Source organism: Clarias gariepinus, chromosome 24 (genome assembly GCF_024256425.1).
Source record: "Clarias gariepinus isolate MV-2021 ecotype Netherlands chromosome 24, CGAR_prim_01v2, whole genome shotgun sequence".
Classification (NCBI taxonomy): domain Eukaryota; kingdom Metazoa; phylum Chordata; class Actinopteri; order Siluriformes; family Clariidae; genus Clarias; species Clarias gariepinus.
In genome coordinates, this window is record NC_071123.1 from 4,362,465 (window position 1) to 4,384,982 (window position 22,518).

General features: G+C 37.5%; 1 protein-coding gene and 1 long non-coding RNA gene across 2 annotated transcripts in view; one reads left to right on the forward strand and one right to left on the reverse strand.

Annotated features, from left to right (window-relative positions):
* The window catches only part of LOC128511756 (uncharacterized), an 83,853-nt gene that overhangs the window by 37,496 nt on the left and 23,839 nt on the right, over positions 1–22,518 (reverse strand). The gene's annotated exons all lie outside the window — the stretch shown is intronic.
* june (JunE proto-oncogene, AP-1 transcription factor subunit) lies at positions 16,602–22,230 on the forward strand. Its single transcript, XM_053484737.1, has 2 exons — positions 16,602–16,901; positions 17,345–22,230. The coding sequence occupies exon 2, from the start codon at positions 17,435–17,437 to the stop codon at positions 18,458–18,460; it is 1,026 nt and encodes a 341-aa protein (XP_053340712.1). The 5' UTR covers positions 16,602–16,901; positions 17,345–17,434; the 3' UTR covers positions 18,461–22,230.

The following is a 22,518-nucleotide window of genomic DNA, read 5'->3' on the forward strand; positions in this document are numbered from 1 at the left end:
AGAATGGACTTAATTACTGCACTTCTATCACACAGGTCCATCCTGCAGCGCTCAGCTCGATGATGTGTTTATGGCACTCTGTTATTCTCAAAATGACATTTTTAATGTTGGCCAAGCGTCGTCTGTCCCCCTTGAGCAGGGTGCACTCTTCTGCAGGAAGGGCTCTCTCTCTCTCTCTCTCTCTCTCTCTCTCAGAATGAGCATTGAACATGAAACTGAATCATGAATCATCAGCATTAATAGTTCGTATGTTAATTTATAGAACATTATCCAGCAGCTAACTAAATTATAACCAGGCATTAAAAAAAAAAAAAAAAAGCTACTTTGTAAGCTTACCCTGCACTGACTCTGCTTTAAAATTCGTTCATAAAAAATATCTATACAGCAACTACAAATAAAAAAAAAATGCAGCAAATGTTCTTCTTTAACTTAAACACTCAGCCACAGCCATAAGAAACCATTCAATTAAACCAGCCTCATGCCAAGTCCGTCATCACACAAGGCTTACTGTAAGCAGTGGTTGTGTTTGGACAGTTAAAGTTGTTCAAGGGTGATTTTGAGTTCAAGCCCACAGTTTAAAACATTAGGGAATTGGTTTAGTTAGCAATCCTGATTCAGAAAATGCAGCTGGTGTTTGCATAATATGTTTCTCATTAGGATGTAATATATTAGGTTTTCCCCTATTTGTCATTGGATTACTCTGTGGGAGACAAGAAAAAGCCTAAAACGACCGAAAAGCTGAAAGGCAACCTGTAGAGGAAAACCGTATATAAGTTAGACAGTTAGCCAGCTATGTACTGTAGTTAGACAGACATTAGCAAAGAAGAGAAACAACAAATAGTCTGACTAATACATAGTGGGCTGGGATGTTGCAACAAGAACGGTTTATTAATTTCTGATTGGACAGGGCAGGGTCTTACTATGTATGGGGGATACCCTGGCACAACCTCACTCGGACTCGTTGGATAAACTTCAACTGTTGGAATATAAAATGTCAACTTTTTATTTATTCAATGCGAGCTAGCTGGAGTACAGGCAGTGATTTTGAAACATTACGTCTGACAATTGTCGAGTTAGCAAAATAATTAGGGCAATGTTCACTCGATTCACTTCACTACAGCCAACAATTGGAGAAATTAATGAGCCAACAGCCTCTCATGCATCTTCACTGGGAGTGAGGAAAGTCTTTGCTGCTTGGCAACACTTGACCCTAAACCCTGTACAAACAAATTTGTTGGAGCAGAGATTAAAAAAAGACAAGAAAATCAGAATACACCAACATTGTTCCATGGGGTTGTTAAAGGATATCCCTACACTACATCCGTAATAATATTATTAGGTCATGTTGTTTATTTTATAAGGAAAGGCATATATGAATATAAAAGCAGGCTGAAAGTCAGGGAAATATAAGCTTAAATCCGTTGTTTGTGTACATTGTCTAATGTAATTTACACTACCTACACTGATGGATTCTATGAATAAATAATGTTCTGCCATAACCATGACACAAAGCGAAAAACTCAGAGTCAGCACAGGACACGGGACTTTCAGGCGGGAAAAATTACTCGACATAAAAGTACTGAAAAAAGAGACATGAGAAGAAAGGGGCAGGGCTTCTAGGTGTGAGAAAAATTTGACTTGACTGAAACTTACATTAAATGTATGTATTTATGGAAATCAATAGGCAATGAATATAGACTGTATTTAATGTGTTATATATATATATATATATATATATATATATATATATATATATATATATTCATTTTCTATGCAGGCTTGAATATTTATCACATCTATTAAATGTTGCATGAGTGATCTGCTGTTATACAACTGTCGTTCAATGCAGCTATTCTTCAGGCTCAAGAGCCAGCGCAACCTTTAAATCCATCACACACACACACACATACACACACACAGCTACAGAGCTATTTATATCTGAGCTGACACTTCACAATACAATTAAAATACAAACGCATGAACTGCTCCATCCCTATCTAACAACACACACAAACACACAAACACACATATACACAGATTGCAAGCGACTAAGTTCACAAATTCAGCAGCCACAGATCGCATCTAATCAAATCACATTAAATTCTTTAAAGTATAGTCTTTATTTTAAGGAATGTTAGACGATGAAAACAAGGCAGGATATCTTCAGGAGGTTACAGCTATGCAAAAAAATTAATAAAATTTTTAGCATGAGACAGCTAATTCATGTGGTGGTGAGGGAGGTCTAGGGGAGTAATAGAAAATATACAGCTTGTTTCTTGTTAACGATTCTTAGCTTATTCTTCATTTGCAATACATTTAGATCCAAATTAAAAAAAATTCATACAAAATCAGTCCTTATTGTAAACTCTACTCGATGACCCTCTTGGCAAACCAGAGAGGGTTTTAAATTTTCAGGATTTGCTGCCTCCTCTGTATGCCATTTCTCAGAAACTTGCCTTAGCTCAACTTACTCGATTATCGTCTATACCGCTTTATCCTGTATACAGGGTGGAAGTGGGCCTGGAGCCTATCCCAAGATCACTATCATGCTAATCCATAGACTAGACATTTCTTAAATTTTGTTGTTCTTTCGGCTGCTACGTCAAGAAGTCGCCACAGCAGACCATCTGATGTGCACAAGAACCAGACACAGGTTTTATGCCGGATGCCTATCCTGACACAACCCTCCCATTTTAGCTGGGTTTGGGAATAGCACTACATCCAGTGTCTGGGGATTGGACAGGGATCGAACCTGCTCGTACAGTATTTTAGCATGCTTAAAACAGTATAATGCTACTTTATATTTTAGCCATGTCACTTGAACAGGAGAATGAGAAATGTTCGATAAAGCTCATTCATGGATTAAATATTTTATTTAAATGCTGGGTTATATTTTAGTCTTTACAGTATGATTGTATTACTATAAATTTTTTTCAAAATTTATGATTTAGCATGTGTGTGCTTTTTCTAGAGTTAGCCTGGTCGCTATAATGATATAATGCTAGTTGACATATCAACCTTTGCATTATCATTTTAGCTTAGAGTATTTGCTATAATGTATATTTGTTTACTGTAAAGCTAGTTAATATTTTAGTCTGTTAACTAGAATGCTATTTATACACTTAAGCATCTTCATTATAGTTGACGGAAAGTGTTTTTAAAATACTAGGTAATAATTTAGCATCTTTACCATAAGTGAAGGGGATAATATTCTTTCATGCTAGTCTGTAGTTAGCCTTTTTGGTATGCTAGTTCTGGAGTTAGCCTCTTTATTTTCATACTGTTTTTTTTTTGTTGTTGTTTTTTTAAACTCAAAATAATTCAATTAAAAAAATAATTCAAAAATAATCTCTTTACTAAAATGCTAGTTTAAAATTGAGTTTGTTTACTATAATGCTAGTCTGTAGGTTAGCCACTTTTTTCCATAATGCTAGTTTGGTAGTTATCTCTTTACTAACTTGCTAGTTTAAAAATTACTAAGTTCACTCTAATGCTAGTCTGTTGTCTTTACCAAAATGCTAATTTAAAAATTTTGTTGTTTACTATATTGCTAGTCTGTTGTTTAGACACATTACCATAATGCTAGTTTGGGAGTTAGTTTACTAAAATGCTAGTTTGTTACTGCTGGTTATTTTGTTTACTAAAAATCTAGTCTATTGGTTAACTTATTTACTACAATGCTAGTTTGTAATTTTAGCTTGTTTAATATAATGCTATTTTAAGGTTTTTTTGTTTACTATAATAATCAATTTAGTATAATACATTTATTAACCTAACTGATCAATCTTAAATGTATCTTTAAATGCAGCTTTCTTTAAAATTGACTGAAATGTTGACATAAGGTCAGGATGCTGTACAGGAGCCGATCAAACAGTCAACTTCATTACCTTGTGTTGCTTTATTTATTCATCAGTTTATTTTCAAATATTTTAATAATTTGTCGGTTTACATGGTTCAGAAATAGAATGGACTGTATTTTTATGCCAGCATGCAGAAGGCTGAAATTGATCCCAGGAGCTTCTGTTCTATTTAACCTACTTAAGCATGAGCGTGTGCAGAAGCCCCGGGGATTTAACATTTCCAAGTGTCAAAATGAATTAAGCATCACAAATACTACTTAAATCTCCTTGAGTCTCTATCTCCCTTCCTTTCTCTTTGACCCACACACAAATACAGTAGTAAAAGTTTGTGTCTGATATTTCTGGACTCAATTGTGTGTAACAGAAAGAAAAGAGGGGGGAAAAGACGCAACCTTGGTAAATCCTTTCTCTGAGGGGTTTTCAAGTCAAACCCGGGACTTTTGTGCAGAATAATATAACACACTTAGGAGAGTAAGAACTGTCTATATAATCCCCTGCTACAGTACACTAATGCACTTATCCCAGCATTTTAACTAGTGCTTGGATACAATCAAGGTAGAAAGTTCGCACTGCCTGTTTTATATTGGAAATGCTACAGTAGCTTCCCAGGAACTCCGTAATAAGCAAAACGTGGAAATGGCTTGACCGTGTTTGTTAACGATTGTGTGTACAGGTCCAACAGACAGACATGTTTTGTCTGCAAGTTGGGACAGGTTATCCATATTTTTTTAAGGATCGGACGTTCATTCACAGACGTACAGACGTTTGCACTATTTAAATGTTTTACTGCAGCTAAGAGTCTCATCACTGCACTGTGCTTGAAGTCTTCTGTAAATGTCCATTGGTCTTCATTCACCACAAGCTCTAACCACCCCTGATATATTAAATTGAATTAGTTTTTAGTTGTTATTTATTGTGCATACAGAATAGGATAGAAACACAGAAAGGGAAACTTACTCATTTTTATTGTTTTTTTTTTTTATATATTTATTACATAGCATCACCACACTTCACTTGTCTCTATGTGGCTTTAATTCACTTTCAACTCAAGTCTCTCCTATCAGATTAACTGAGAAGAACCACTGGCATTTCATCATTGTCAGTGGTTGCCTAGGGACAGTAGATGGATGAAGATCAACCAGTGAGCGTGAGGAGGCACCGTTGGGGCAGACAGCAGACTGAGATGTGATTAATTTTCTTGCTTGGTCAATAAACACCAACATTTTAAGCTCTCTCCTGTAACTGCACTGATCATTTCACTTATTTAACTGATTTCGAGTGTATTATGGTGTTATAGTTACTTAATCAATCCATGATTTACCTTTCTTAAATTACTGAAGGCCTGGAATTTTCGGTCAGACCAATCTCGACTATTAATCAGACTATCCAATCAACAGGAAGTAGTAAGGATGCTTCAGTTTTCAGTAATGATCTGTACAGTGAAACCTCTTAAAAATGGATTCTAAATGAATTATACGGCCATTTTTTTTTGTCAATGTTCATGTAAAAGGAGAACATATGATTAAACAAAACTTACACATTAGCTACTCAAATAAATTATGAACCCTAAACAAAATCTTGAATTTAAAAACTGTTTTGACTTTTTTTAAAAAGTCTAGACTTGAATTGGCACTGTTATTTCAGTTTGTTGAAATGGATTTATGGTTTTCAGATGGATTTTAAAGTTCTTGAAATCCCACTTTACATCCACAAGATAACAACTACAAAAGTATGAGACACTGTGTACAGACAGTAATTACAGATAGTAAAATGTGCAGTGCAGCCTTGTGTTGTTCTTGCCTTGAGCAGGGAGCCGTGCAGAGATATGAAGTAGAGCAACATGACGGTACTCAGTTCACACACGTAGTCTATGAACCTAATAGGCGCCAGTGGTGTTCATGCATGTATATCTTTCTAGAAAAGCACAAATAGCCTGATAAAACACCTTAAGGCATTTAAGGAGTATCTTTAAAAGACAGTAGCTACATGTCAGTTATATGGACCTGAATATTCAATTAATGATGGAAATAATAGTGTGATTAGAATAAAACTGCATCATGTAAACAACCCAATCACAACAGTCTAATCTGATCCTGCACGATTTAAATTAATTTTTTTAATTGGAATGGAAATTGTGGTGGAAGTCTTTTAGAAATACTATCCCTATAAAACTTTGATGAGATTGTTTCTCTTTTTCATACTACTTTTATGCACTTGTATGACTATGGGTCTCTGGCTAAGAAAGGAGCACTGATTGGCTCGTCTCTTCAAACATAGTACATCTAACCAATCATTGATGAGACTAAATTCTTGTAACCAGTTGTAACCCAAAAAGATAAGGAAGGAAGCCTAATCTGATCTTAAGGTTCTTCTTCTGTTTTCTATTTCTGGCAGATTAAACACTTCACAGTGGGCAGAACTACTTTGCCCACGTCAAAAAAGATGTATCCTGACAACATTTACAGCATTTAGCAGACACCCTTATCCAAAGTGACTTAGATTTTATCCCATTAAACACCTCAGCAATTGAGGGTTCAAGGACTCAACAGTAGTAACCTGCCAGAGCTGGGGCTTGAACCGGATACCTTCCAATCAGTAGTCCAACAATTTAACTATTTACCCCTGCCCCACACTAAATAATGAAAAAATAGTAAATGTATATGTGTTATGACAGCCATCCTGAGTGCCAATCGGGGCAACCAATAGAGCAATTTCCATTACAAGTGGGTGTTTCTGGTCAGATTTTTGCATGTGCAAATTCAGAAAGCCGATGGTGACCCCATTCCTGCTCAGCTTTGGATTGTCTGTGGGCAGACTATGAGCAAGCATGGCTGGAGAGTTGTCGTCATCATCTGTATGACATCAATAAATGGTGAGTCAAACAGCTAACTACTGAGCTTGAATGAGCGACAAAACACTTTAGACTAATGGCAAGCCAAAAATGCAATGCCTAATGCAGGATCAAGCATGGACCAAACAGGAAAAGCAGGCACTTATACCCAGTCAGTCACTCAAACTTGTCACAGTCCAGCCAATCGTCTGTAACACATTTGTGTCAGTATCCCCTCTCGGCCATGCTCTGATGATGGTTTCGCAGTTCTGTCCACTGACACACTGGCCACTTTGTATTCAGCATGGGAGCTGCTGCCGTTAATTAGCCTCTGTCTGTCGCTGAGCAGAACCAGCATAAATCAAGCCTGCTCTTGCCAGGCCTCATTAGGGCGCTTTGAGTGACGCTGAGACGGCACGAGGCCAGACATTTAAGTCGAAGCACACCCAGCTCTGTTTTTACAGCTCACTTCAGAGCGAAGGAGGGATGGAGCGGAACGGAGTGGAGGGGAGCCTAAATGCACTTTTTGGCAAATGGTTTTGCCAAAAAAAATGGAGCACTCAATTCAGATCTTGTTTTCAAAGCTAACCAGATAGCGGATGGAATATGGTTGGGGTTAGGCACAATTTTAGCATCAGTTGAAGCAATGGCAAGTGTAACATGTAGTGTTAATGGTGGTGCAAATTTAGTGATGGCTGGTCATGTTAGTAGATAAAAGTAGGTCTTATCAATGGCATAATAAGAATTATACGGAGCAAACTATCACAAACACATAGACTTAACAGCAGATAGTTAGTTGGCATTTATATATATATAAGTGTTCTTAGGTCTGTAATGAACAAAGCTGAAACCACAAGCTACCAAAAGGCTTCACTATACTGGGGGCATTCAAGTCAAACCGGAACTTGACATGAAATTTCTTATGAATGAAGGTGTAAATCTGATTGACCTTTACAGAAGAATTCAAGCACAGTACGGTGATGAGACTCTTGACCACAGAAAAACATTTAAATAATGCAAACGTTTGTAAAAAGGCCATACATCTGTGAATGACGCTCCCGGCCAAGATAGCAAGCCTGATCCTTGGGATCAGAGAAAACTTGCGGAAAAAATGCACACAATTGTTCAACACCACTTTACAGGAACTTGGTTCGGACTAATGGACACATCCTTTGTACAGTCATGACCTCTTACCAAACTGGTTTAACATCTGATGATGAGTTACTTCATTTTTATTATCATAAAAAGTGAGCCTTGGTTCCAGAGACTGGGGACAAAATCATCTGGAACAGGCCACTCCCATCAGTACAAAAACGTAGGATAAAAGTGAAATAAATAATAGCTCTCCAAAGACAACAGATACCATTTTATCCATTTCATTAGTCTCTCTTTTGTTTTGTGTAACTTTAATTGTACAAAGGACACAAAGTTTTTCACTAACTCACAACAAGGGACATAACAGAGCACTTACTTTTCTTTGTTCCCCAACTCTTTCAGTCATGCCATTTGATGTCTCCAATCCGTGTCCAAATTTGACATTCAACCAAACCAATGTTTCTGTGGCAACCAGAAAGGAGCATGACTCATGTAGGGGATGATGTGGCCCACTAAACTGGAGCACCACCACATCTCATAGGCTGGATAATACTGTACCTCAGATATCAAATAACATTCATCAACAGCGATCATAAAAGAGGTGTCCCTTACCATCCCAACCCCCAATCATTTCTATCATCCAACATAAAGTATTTAAGTTTAGAATATGTTTTATTAGAAATAAAAGACTAATTAGTAATAATACATTTAATCACATTATAAGAGTTGTAAATAAAACGTGTCTATAAACTCGTCAAATAGCTGATACCTCTCATCAGTTGCCTGATCCTAACAAGAATTTTGTTGTCCTATTCCAAATTGATATCTTAGTAAATATATATTGGATCTAGTAAAATTGATCCAAAATGATCTTAAAATTGATCAAATATTTAATTATTAAGCATGTGTCTAGACATTTTTCTGTTTTTATTTTAAGTGTACTGTACGTAGATTTCTTGCTCTATTGGCAGATTGTCTTTCAAAAAATAATAGGAAAATGCTTAAAACTAGAAAAATTCTATAAATTATCCATAATTTTAACTAGATTCAAGATATTTTCACTTTCAAGATAGTGCATTTTGCAGTGTCAAATTCTCACCTTTGCCCTAGCGATCAGTGTCAGTTGTGAACAAGTCAACTTTTTAATTCAGCTCTTTTGGGAGCAAGTTCACATATGTGAGCTATTTTTTCTTTCTTTCTTTCTTTCTTTCTTTCTTTCTTCTTTTTCCATACATTTATGTTACCGTCAACTGCTTAAGTGCTTCCAGGTAACATCTAAGCCATTGTGTTTGATGAACGATGAGTCATCAGTTAACTCAGTTATCAAAATACAAGGGTCGTTCATGTGAACCCAGGACATTTGAATTGCACAGAATAATAGAACACAGTTATACTCCCTTTTTTTCTTTATATAATCCCCTTACTACACTTCTTTAAAGTGTTTCACCAGCCCATGGATACCATCAAGGTAGAAAGTTTTCAGAGCCATGATGCAACTGCCACATCTGAAAAGCTGGCCTCCCAGGAACTCCTAAATTGCCCTTTTCTTATATAGGAAGAAAAATTACATGGTTTGCTCACCAAAGGTGTTCTGTTTTTGCAGGACAAGGCATGACCTACTCCTGCCTACTGCAACACTTGTAACATTACAGGAACTTATTTCCACATTCGCCCATACAGTCCTGATCTCGCTTCAAGCCACTTCCAAGTGTTTGGGCCGTTAAAGGAGTTCCTGGGAGGCCAGCATTTCGGATGTGAAGAAGGCAGTCCGATCATGGCTCTGAAAATGTCTACCAGACACTAGTGAAACACTGGAATAAGTGCATTAGTGTAGCAGAGGAACATATAGAGAAATAAAGCTAGTTTTTACTCTCACACTGTAACTGCACTCATTTTGTTCTGCACAATCATAAAGTCCCGGTTTGACTTTTGCGCGCCCCTTTTAATGGAAATGGATCTTTGCAGAGCAGCATGATAGCAATAAACAGTTACTTGCGCACAGCTGTAGCACCTTGCCTCCATTTTTATTAAATGCAATTTAAAGTTGTGTTATTTTATCAAGCAGGATGTAAAGAGCTCTACCCAAGGCAACAAAAAATGTCAGTGAGTCATTTGGGAGACAAAAGAATAGACTCTTATTTTTGACCTGCATGAAATGATATGACTCACGAAAAAGAGCTGTAATTCCCATACACATTCACCTGCTATCATGGCCCCTGTGCTTGAGAAGGTTATTCTGGGTTTGTACAGCTAATAAGAGAAACACAGATGAGATAGATACATGTTCTATGAACAGTATATCTAGCATTTTTACTGTAATAGATGCATGTAGCGAAGATCAAATAAGAGGTAGGGAAGTAGAAAAGAAGATACTATTGAAACCCCGTCCAGATTTTATGAAAGTCTCCGCTGGTCTATTAAGATGGATTATTCTGGCAGTTTTTCGGCTCTCATTCAGGAATCTCAAAAAACGACCCAATTCCACACTCTGGCTTTGACTTGGACTGTAGTTTTGCCCAGAAGTGTGTGTCAGGAAAAAAGAGCGACCACTAACCTATAATCTGTCACACACACATGCATACACAAACTGGCAGCTGACCAGCCACTCCTCAAAGCTAGACGCAAATGCGTGTTTATTCTACACGCTCAGACGCTACCTCACTGGCTGTTTGTTCAAAAGCCTCTCGTCCTGAACACGGTCATTTATTCCACTAATATCTGTGGCAGCCCAGCGGGTAAATAAACACTGACTGGTCTTAAGGAGAGGTGTGCTTTGTTTTCGCTTCTCTTTTATTATTATTATTTTTTATTGATTTTTTTACATAAGCGGAGAACTTTTCTATTTGTCTCCAGGTTAAAGGTTATTCATGTGCGGCTGTAGCAGAACCAATAACATTCACAGTAGGCAGAACATTAGGTAGGTTCTTTAGCAATAGATTTAACAAGAAAGCTAATATATATAGAGGATTCTTTAAGCAAAACCTGGAAACAGAACACAGTTAGAGGCAAAACTCACTTTTTTAAACCCCCTGCTACACTAATGCACTTATATCAGCATTTCACTAGTGCTTGGATACCATCTATGTACGCTTAAGCCATGATCAACACTGGCCTCCCAGGAACTCCTTTAATATGTGGAAATGGCTTTGAGCAAGGTCTAGACTATACAAGAACTCGCAGACAAGTTCCTGTAACGTGCAATTGGTGTTCGTGAATAATTGCGTGTACACTTCCCAAACATCTAATGATTTTTCCACTTTCAGCCATGGGTATATCTCTTAAATACTACCTCTAAAATAGGCCCTGACCATGTGTTCATGTCCATCTTTGCAAAAGAACTCGACGAAGCTCAAAGAACCCAAGACGAGCTAAAAGGTATTCGCTGAATTAAATGAATTAGCTAATGGACTCGTGATACAATAGCCTTCCATGCAAGACTGGCTATCGTCCATTGGCTGCTGCTTGGCAAAATGATTACATAGAATATTCCTGCTGGTAATAAATAGCAGACCAGCCGTGGTGTTAAAAGGCAGAATGCATTTCACAAAGGTAAGAGGCTTCGCTTTTTTCTTGCTACCGCTCCAAGGTGGCCGTCATTAAGGCATTCAGTTGCGAGCTAAATGGACAGCATGAATGGATGGTGCCGAGGAAAAGGGGGGTGTTCATTACTTTATACAGTACATTACAAATTTAGCAAAACTCTTTTGCCATCAGAGACTAAATAGGCTGAAAGATTATTTCTTCCATGTGCTTTCAATGTGTATTGAAATGAAAAAGAAAAAAAAAACGTCTGTGCTCGCCTTTGAAATTATAAACTTGCGTTACAAATTTTTAATCCGAAAGTTGGGTTCATCAACTTCCCTCTTTCATCTGGTGTAACTGGATTTAATTTTACACTTATTTTTATTTTTTTGCAGCACAAGTCATCGACAGAGCAGTCACTTACAGCAAAAAGTTTGTGACATAGTTTCTTGACAAAAACAGCTAGACACACCGATTTATAATCTTAAGGCGTGTTCAAATATGCAGCATTTAGCCCAATCGAAAGGTGTGTTTTCTGCCTCGGTGTGGTTCTGTAAGCATTCACGCTCGGGTGTGGACCAAAACAACCGGTTCGAGAACGTCTGAATGAGGTGGTGCCGGCCCATCTCCAACAGAGCTTGAGGAGAAAACCATTTGACTCAAACATGTTGTTTGTTTTGTGTTGCAGATATTTTATGTCTTATTTCGTAGCTGCACAAAAACTGAAACCATCCAAAAAATTGGATAACGGCTCATTTTCTGATATCTGATTTTGTGCTTAAATCAAAAATAGGGGAAAAATAACCCGTATAATGAGCGTTCCCTTTGATTTTTTATTTGTTCATCACATACTGTAAGTAGTATGTTTTTAGACCCACAGGTTTTTCCCTTGTGATGAATAATTCCTATTTGTTTTTATTTTAATTGAAGAGCATGAATACATTTTAAGGAAGCGAACTTTACAATATTTTTAAGAAATACGGTTAAACATCAGCTCTTCCTGTAACAGGGTTAATCAGCCCCAGGGGACTCTTAGACATTTACCTTTAACAGCACCTAAAGCGGATTCATTTGCAAAACTATTGAATAATTCTGTGTTCCATCATCATATTTCTGACCAACAAACGATAGTGTGATAAAGAGGAGAAGGTTTTCAGCCTTAAATTCAGGACTTTTTTATGCTTTTTGCTTCGTGCACTCTGTGAAACCAAATCAAATTGAATAGCAAACGAACCATGAGTATCAATTTCGCTCTGATTCAGACTCCAGAGCACATGTTCAACCAGATGTAAAAGCACCCTAAATTATAATTTTTTTAATGTGACTAACAGTAATAGACACTTCATTTTCATCTCAGCCAAGATCACAGACCTTTTGTTTCCTCTACAGCTCAGTCTGTGTATCATGTCACCCATTTTGGCCTGGGATTACTCCAGTCCTGTTGGTGTGTAAAAGCCTGAGGTGGCTGTATGAGCCCCAAAAATGACTCTTAACCTTGATGGGGATACAGTGATACAGGATATAGTAAACAATCATCAATAATGTGTATGAAAGTATGAGTATGAACTGTATGTGTGTGCGCATTGGGTTGGATGGAGGAATAATATCCTGCAGCGAATCACCTTTAGAGAGGTTAACTCGTGCAGACAGGAGAGAGCTAGCCTCCATGTTGGTCAGGGTAGCAGGGTTATTGCTTGGGGCATTGACACTGTCCTCAACCTTGTCGGCACAGAACGCACGCTCCGTGATGCTGAAACCGTCTCTGTGCCAAAGCAGCGTCCCTGAAAACCTTCACCTTTTCACCTACTGATATTATTAGTGGAAACGGTTCACGTAGAGAACGGCACTGCAATGGAGCAGTAAAACTTAAGCAAGTGTAGTTCAGGTAAAGGCTTGACACCAGCATAAAACATCAATTCTACTAGCTTAGTATTGTGGATTTTATTTGCTTTTCTATTTTTTTACATCATAAACATGTGCCATATTTTTTCCTTAAAGAACAAACAAAGCTATTAGGTAGGTAGGTAGATAGGTGGGTTTGGCTAGGTTGGTAGGTGGGTTCGGGTAGGTGGGTAGGTAGGTATACAGTATATGATGCAATGTTTGCAATAGTGCAGTCAGGTGAAAATCTGAGGTGCATTAAACAGGTAGAAATGTTATACCGTAAAGATAAAGCAAAACAATTATATACTGCTTTTATGTACATCTACATGATGATTGCTTTTACTGTATGTTCAATGTTATTGTAATATACATTGTATAGTAATAATATTTTTGAAAAAATCTTTGTCAAATATACAGTATGAACATATAACTGTAAATAATATTAATAGCAATATAAGAAGAAGAAAAGTGAAGAGGATGATAAAGAAAAAACATCTTGTTTTTCGTATTAACGGGTGTTTATGAACCGTAATAGTCCTTCCATGAATATCAAAGTCTCCTTACAGTAACCCTGCTATTATTTTTTCCAATAATTGATTAGTTTTCTTTATATGAATACATATTTTTTTTCTATAAGGAGACATTTAATTCAGATCCATGCAAGGAGTCTCTAGTGTCAGAGTTTCTTCGCTGTAGGTTTTTTCGCCACTATGAATGATTTCTCTTGGTAGAATGAAAAGCCAAATTAATATTTTTTTTCATTACCTTAAAGACAGAGAAAAAAGACGAGCTTTGTTGCTACTGTATAACATAAAAAAAAGTCTTGCGGACATTCACCAATTCAAACTTAACGACAAACCGATGAGTATTTTTTTTGTTTGTTTTTTAGTTAACAAAAAAAAAAAAAAAATCAGGGTGAAATTTTAGTGGTGTAAGAGCAATAAAATGCTTTAACTTTCAGATAGTGTTACTAACATAATAGAATTATGCTCCTATTACAGCAAGAAACCATCCTGTTTTATTCCTTTTCTGTGCTATTCCGTGATACGCTTCTGCGTCCCCCATTCTGACACATTATAGTGAATAGTGTGTTCGATGTATTAAGGAAAAACACCCCAGAAGAATATACTCCCGAATATGTACATCCACCTTCAAAATGTGTCATCATACTGTATAGGGGTTGTCCCTGTACTCAAACAGGGAAATCTTATCTAGAGACCCTGGTATCACAGTAAGACATGAGTCAGCAGCTTAATAAAAGAGGTGTGGACGAGTATATTTGTATTTTGGCTGGATTGTGACTTAAAATGATGCCACGTGTTTCAAGTACTGTACTGTAATGGCGATGTGATATATTATAGTTCAAATGCACTGAATTACAGAGAGATCTGTAAAACTGCATTTGATTCGGGATGGATACAGCATATGTTATGTACAGTATAAGTAATATGTGATTTTAGTTTACAGAAATAAGCTTTTTCTTCATTCTTCGGGCATTCACAAGCCATCCAATTTGTAACAAAAGATTTTAAGTATTAAAGCTCAGTCATATGACTGATCTGAGATCTGACTTATTAAGGAAAAGCTCTGATCACTTTTTCTATAAGACAGACCCTAACACAGATCAGAATTTTAGATGCTTTTTTTGTAATATTCATAACCCTTTACACTGAAACACAGAAGAAGGATATAGTGTACATCAGCAGAAAATAAGTACATATTATCACTCACATCTGCTTGTGTTAGTGACAAATAAGTGACAGTACAATCACTTTCCCAGAAGTATACACTTTAGTATTGGAATGATGTGTGCGTTGAATGCAACAAAATCCCCTCAGTGTTGAACAAGAACCTACAGATGGGCATGCGTTATTACTGCAGTGGTTTAAAAACACACTTATTGTGTGTTACCTTAGACATTATTGTGTCATATAAAGCTTTTGTTCAATCTATATGAAGCATATTGTTTTGAAGGTGTTTGTTTATTCAAACTAGACAGAACAACGTGTAGCCAGATTAGATTAAAGCCCTCATGGCAGATCTTTTAGCAATTCACGTATAAAGACAGATTTCCACATTGATAATAAGTTACACTAAGAGGTGTTCAAATTAAAGGACTCTTTTTTTTCTAAATGTTTTATTATTTTTAGTCTTTTACTCAATTTATGTAGAACAGATTAAGGTGCACATTGCTTCAATGTTTCAGCAGATATATTATTGCCAAACAAACTAACAAAATTAGTCGAGCAAACAAAGGATTTTGCTTGTTTTGTTTAATAACCTTTTTTTTAAGGTCAGTTGTACTTTGTGAGCATGGTTTAGCATGTTTAAAACAATGCTAATATAACATGAATGCTGTAATGATAATATGTAACGATAAACATAGAATTAGGGAGATTATATTACCCTTTTATTAGACATAAATAATTTATGTAGACAAAAACGTTAGCATAAACCACTAACTGGAAAAGAAAGATATTTACTGTATATAGATAATAATGCTCTGGCGGACAAAAATATTTTTCTTGTTTTGTTGGTAATTTAAAGGTGTAATAACTTTTGAGTTTAGTCGTGTCTTTTGTTAAGTAATTGGTTTAGAATGTTAAAAGCAATGTTAATAAAATAAATCCTGTAATGATAAACATCACACGCGGGAGGTTATATTAGCCATTAAACAATTTGTTATGTAGACAAACCATTAGCATAAACCGCTAATAGGGAATGGTATTAAGTTACTGTATATAGATAATAATGCTCTGAGGGTGCTTGTCTTGTTGGTAATTTTGAGGTGTAATAACTTTTTTAAAGTTCAGTTGTATCTTTGTGAGGTAAACATCACACGTGTGAGGTTATATTAGTCTTCTATTAGCCATAAAACAATTTGTTATGTAGACTTAGCAAGAACTGATAAGAATAAACTGAAATGATTGCATATAAATGGTAATGTTCTGAGGGAAAGAATATTTAGCTTGTTGGTAATTTTGTTTTTTGTTGGCATTTTTTATTAAGTAATTGGTTTACCAAGTTAAAAGCAATGTTAATAACATGAACGCTGTAATAATAAACATCACAACATGGTGCTTATGTATTAGCCATAAAACAATTTCTCATGTAGACAAAACGTTAGCATAAACCGCTAATAGGTCATGAAATAAAATTAGAACGAATGCGAACCGATTCATTCCATCCCGCTTTGCTCGAAGAATCGACTCACAAGAATTAGAACGATTCTTTAGCTCCAGCCCGTCTATCCGGTAACCGTAGTAACGGTTACGCTTTTCTTTTTTCCCCCCACCTCTGAGCCAATCAGGGGAGGATTTTAGCGCAAAGGGGGCGGAGTCAGGAGCTCGCGGGACAGCCATCAGGAAGTGGAGCGAGGCTGAGAAGGGCGTGTAGTTTTTAGCGCGCAGTCGAGCAGTGAGGTCCTGCAGTCGCGCGCGGAGACGGAACGAGTAGCGCACACGCCACGCGCTCGCACCGAACGGACAGTGAATAGTTTAAGAGAAACATTTTTTATAAAATAATAATAAGAAGAATATTATAAATGCGGTGTTAAAAGTATTATTGTCGTCTTGCGCTCACTCGGTTTTTGGATTATATTTCCGGGGAGACTGTGGAGCTCGCGGACTGGAGTGAAGTGAACTGCGTTGTCGCTCGCGCGGGTGACGGATCAGATCGGATCGGATCGCGCGCGCCCGCCCGCCTGCACGGTACTGCATGTCTGATTACTGACTAATCGCGAACACGCATACACGCACTCGCTGACACACACACACACTTTTGAGTCACTGGGATGCGTTTTATGGGAAGGTGCTTTCTGTGATTGCTCTTTCGGGTTTTCCTGTCACCTACACAGACAGTAAGAGACGCGCGCGAGTTACTGTAATCATTATTCATCGCTTGAATTGCTTATTAAGATAAAACGTAATGCTTCTCTTTTTACAGCCTACACGAGTCAACATGCGCATAAGAATGAACATATCTTAATAAGTATCTAAACAGGCTGAATTAATACGTCATGGTGTGTCCCAGTTGCCTGATTGTTCTAATCTTTTGTCACAAACTTATCTATCTCAGAAGTGATTTCAGAAGTTACTCGATGTCTTTGTATTTATCATATCCGTTTCTCTCTCTCTCTCTCTCTTTTTCACAGGTTGTCCTATAAAGATTTTCCGGTGTGGACTATGTTTAAAGCTCTGATACAACCCTAATCAGATTATGAAGATTTCCCACTCCTGTGTCAATGACAGGTAAGATGGAAACACCGTTCTACCACGATGATACGCCGAGCGTTCCAAACTTTGGCCAACTTTCTGACTACGATCGCTATCCGAGCCACAAGATGATGAGTAAGAAGAACATGGTGCACGGTTTCGCCGGAGCAGTGGGAGGCATGCCAGGCCTGAAGCTGTTACAGAGCCAGGCGGGAAGCAGCATCAACCCGAGCCTGGGCATGAACGCCAACCAGAACGGCTCTCTGATGTCGTCGTCCGACATGAACCTTTTAAAATTGTCCAATCCCGAGCTGGAGCACTTGATCATCCAGTCTAACCAGGGGCTGGTCACAACAAGCCCGGCGCCTAACTCTTCCACTAACGCTTTTTACAGGCACCAGGCCACGAACGAGCAGGAAGGCTTCGCAGACGGCTTCGTCAAAGCTTTGGCGGATCTGCACAAACAGAACCAGTTGGTCGGGGCTCCCATTTCTCCGTCATCTTCCATTCAGGGGCCATATCAAAGGAACCTCATGTCCAGCGCAGAGATGCCGATCTACACCAACCTGGGCAGTTATAACCCCAACCAGCTTTCTGTGTCATACTCAGGAGGTCAGATCCCCTACACCTCGGCTCACGCTGCAGCCCACTCCAGCCAGGGTCAGGGTCATCACCCTCATCCTCGAGGTCTGGATGCTCCTCAGACCGTTCCAGAGGTTCCTCATCCCCCTGGAGGAGATCCAAACGGTTCTCCGCCTTCCCTCTCACCGATTGACCTCGAGACACAGGAGAGAATCAAGGCAGAGAGGAAGAAGCTTCGAAATCGCATCGCGGCCTCCAAGTGCCGCAAGAGGAAACTGGAGCGCATCTCTCGTCTGGAGGAGAAGGTGAAGGTGTTGAAGACGCAGAACTCTGACCTGGCGTCCACCGCCAGCATGTTGCGCGAGCAGGTCGCGCAGCTCAAACAGAAAGTCATGAACCACGTGACCAACGGCTGTCAGATCGCGGTCGGATCGGCCGGCATGGCAAAGAGCGGCGAGAGCGCCAGCTGCTGAAGGTGTTTTCTATTTCCTCCACTTTGAACCCTCGATTTCCCTTCTGCTACTTCATGTCGCTGTAACAGCGAACACCAGATGAGGGCATAAAGAGAACGGAAACCTCGTCCCAACCCGCCAGAGAGGGCGAGGGGGAAAAAAAAAACTCATCAGAGTGAGTCAGATCTCTCAGATGCGATCTCTGGCCACGAGGACACATTCTCTCCTCGTATACAGACTGCGATTTAAAAAAAAAAGGGAAGGGAAGATGCCTCGTCGATTCCACTTACAAGCCGTTTCTCGTTTGACTGCACTTCGGACTCTGACTCAATCGGGTTAGTAAGGACAGAGAGACCGGCTCACAGCAATACTAATCGAACCCGACGTCTGGGAAGAAGGAAGCAGATGCAAACACAGACTCGCAGCTGGGATTCCTTTGACTCAAAAAAAAAAAAAAAAAAAAAGTAATCCTGATCTGCTGAGGATGAGCAGCTTGTGATAAAGTGATTTTACACTTCACTAGGATGGGAGTATGTCTTTTTCACAGTCGCAGGGTAACTTTTTTTTTTTGCCGTTTTTAATTCAACAACATGCACTATTCTGCAAATCGGACTTTTTCTTCTGTATAAACAAGTGGCCCAACTGCGTGAGAGAAAATTTTCTGTTGTGCCGTTCCTCCGTTCATGATCGAAGGTGTCTACACATGTATTTACAAGTACCCCATTCATATTAATATTTTTTTTTAAAAAGTGTCAAAAAAAGTCCAAAGTGTTGTAGTTAAGTGGAGACCTCTTTGTTGCAGTCCAGTCTGAGTGATAGACACTGATGCCTTTTTGTACAATCGTCAATCGGTTTGTTTGATATCGTGCAATTTGTGAACAAAGGATACAGGAAAAGTTATCGCTCTCTCTCTCTCTCTCTTTTTTTTTTTTTTTTAAAGCAATTTTTTTTAAATGAGTATTAATTCATTGACTGTTTTGTTTTCATGTGACGAACAACAACAAGTTTCGGCTCCCGTGAGGCACTTTTAACGGAATCCGATAAAAAAGATTTAAAAAAATTCCTGAACATTCCGAGACCTTTTGCACTGTATACAGTCGGTCGTGTTTTAACGCCTCGTGGCTGCTCCTTTTCATTTAAACCGCTGAGGCTTTGAGAAGAAAAAGGTGACGTGTTTCCATATGAGGGCTTCGAGACAGAAAAGGGCTTTCGATCAATAGTATTTTGCAGTTGTTGTTTTTTTATGTGTGTGTGTGTGTGTGTGTGTGTGTGAAAAAAATTCTAAAACGATTTATTTATGCAAAAAACTTTATCTATGATATTTATGTTGTTCGTGAATGAGGATTGTACAGGTTAGAACACAAAGTCTCATTTTGACACTTTTGGTTTCGTTTGTTTTGTTTGTTTTTTTTTTTTTTTTTTTTTTTTTTCTGTTTTTTTTTCGGGAACTACATAGTTGCACATTAAATCGAAACAGTAAACAATGTCTAATATTTATCCTTTGTGTACAGCGTAATATTTTGCTTTTTTTGTTTTTGTGGGAAAAAAATGTTCAGAGTGTTGGTACGATGTCAAAGAATCCAGAACTAGTTTACTTTATATTAACTTTAAAAAGGATATTGTTTATAGATTAATGATCAATCATAACGCAAGTGGGAAAGGATGTTTAAAAATTGTATTATTGTTTTTTAAGGTTTTTTTTAATTGCAATTCGTCAATCGTTACAACCAGGCATGTACCGATAACTTATTGTAATAGTGTAAAAAACAAAAAATAAATTAAAAAAACTTTAAAAGACAGCTTTTGTCATACTAGCTCCACTATTAAATTTTTAAAGATGATTCGAAGCATTTATGATATTGTTGTGCGTAAGTATTGGCACCACCTGAAATTTGTGACGTTTAATAAATAAATAAATATTGTAAATTCCAGCCCCTGGGATGCCGTCTAGAACTGAACATTTCAAAGTGTCATACCTGATAATATTGTGTACATCTCATAAGTATGCCTACTCCCCATAATTTTTGGGGTTTTTTTTGGCCAGGTTTGATTGATGCTCATCACATTGCTGGTGCACTGAATGTCTGTCCGAATGCCTTTCCTACTAAAAACATTTTTCTTTTTTTATTTATATAAACAGCTCTATAAAAACATACATGTCTATATTCTTATCGTTCTGAATAAGGGTGTTTGATTGAACATTACCACAGCATCAAAAGGGAAATATTTATTTTTTGAAACTTGAAAACTTTTTTGTTTGTTAATTTTTTTGTTGTTGTTTTTTTTGGATGTCACAAACTTCTATTTTTGTACAAAGCGAAAACGATTAATGTTTAAATGAAGCGTGAGAACAGTAATCGTGCATACTGTACTTTGGTTCGTAGAACTTTCCTCATTCCTGAAATACTTTATTTATTGAGCTGGTATTAAATGTTTTTTTTTTTGACGCTTTGAGCATTTCTGCCTCTTGTGAAGTGAGATTTCATGGAAAAACGTTTACGAGAACAAAATCCTGAAGGTTTACGCTAACGAAGGACTTAATTATGAATAGTTTTTTTTGGGCCGAGGAGGAAGAGGAGGCAACTTTACAATCCGTGATGTGCACTTCAGGACTTTACAGCTGTGTCGACTGTTGGTTTGAAACGTCTCATGTGGCATTTTCTTGCATCAGATCTGATATTTATGGCTGTGTTTCCACTGGCCGGGATGAAATCGCATAAATATGAGAATCCCTTCGTTTTATTTTCACACTAAACCTGTTAGCTTAAAAAGCTGTGAGATCATTCGAGAGGTCTTTGAGATAAATGTCCTGACGTCAGGGTGTGTCGGTAATCATGACGTTCAATATTAGTTCACGCACAAAACGAGCTCTCTCTGTCCGTCCCCCCTTCTAACCAAAGATATCAACCCTTTTGTAAGACAATATTAGCTTACTCTAATGAAAAAAAACAATTATTTAAAAATTTTAACTATTAAAAAAATAATAATCAAATTTTTTTATGTCCCCGCCCCCCAAATCAACTCCTACTCTTTCCTTCTATTTCTTTTCAGCCTCATGGCCTGATGGGAAATGCAGTCTCGGTGCACTTATAAGAGATGACATGACTAAGGGGCAACTTGCCTTGCTTTTGATTCATGGTTGTTGTTGTTGTTGTTTTTGTTTTGTTTTTTATATCAGTTCTGAATATTGTTCCTTGTTTTCATGTTTTTTAATCAATAAAGATGTAGGTTTCTGAAAACGCTTTGCTCGTCTCAGGTTTGATTTCAACTAAAAAGTTGTGCAGCTCGGTGCAAAAGTTTGCCACCTTCAGGAAAAAATCTAATTGTGTTTTTTTTTTTTCTTGTTAAACTATGACATTTGGTCTGGAAAGATAAAAAAGAAAATTAATTTATGGAGAAAAAAGGTTTTATGTACTTCTTTTCTCAAATCTAAAATTTGACAAGTTTCCTTTAATTTTCTTTTGTTTCTGACCCTTTTTGTGTCTCAGAATTCATGTTTCTTTCTTGTTCATTCCAACAACCAGTGCATATGTGACAAATTGCAGTGAATGTCTCGTTTGTTTCCAATTCAAAAACAAATTAAGGTGTGCTAACTTTTGCACCCCACCTGTACACCTGTTGATGATAATGAGTTTCGTTTATTGTTTTTGATGTATGAAAATTACGGTCATTACCCCTTTGTATGATGAAAAAAAAACACTTCACTGGAAGTTAGAATTAGTCCTGACAGTGGGTTGGCGATTATTATTTATGGCTTTGATCCGAGGAATTGCTGACGTTGTGCAGTTTCGCTTTTTATCCTGTTTTTTCTTGATGTCTCAGATTTGGCTGAACATCCACAATGTAGTTGTTTTTTCCCCTAACTTCTACATTTTATTTATTTATTTTTATTACTTTTAACTCTTCAGAATTTAAATTATTATTAATAGGACACAAAAAAAAAAGCACACAGGGATCTGAAGAGCGCTTTACAAGATGAGATTTTAATCTTGGTCAGAAAAGAAAGGTGTTCCTGTCCACACTGTGTGTGTGGGTGTGAATGATGATAATGAAAGAAGAAAAAAAAACACAGGGAGTGT

Coding starts and splice junctions, on each gene's coding strand:
- june (XM_053484737.1), top strand. CDS start 17,435: ATGACAGGTAAGATGGAAACACCGTTCTACCACGATGATACGCCGAGC.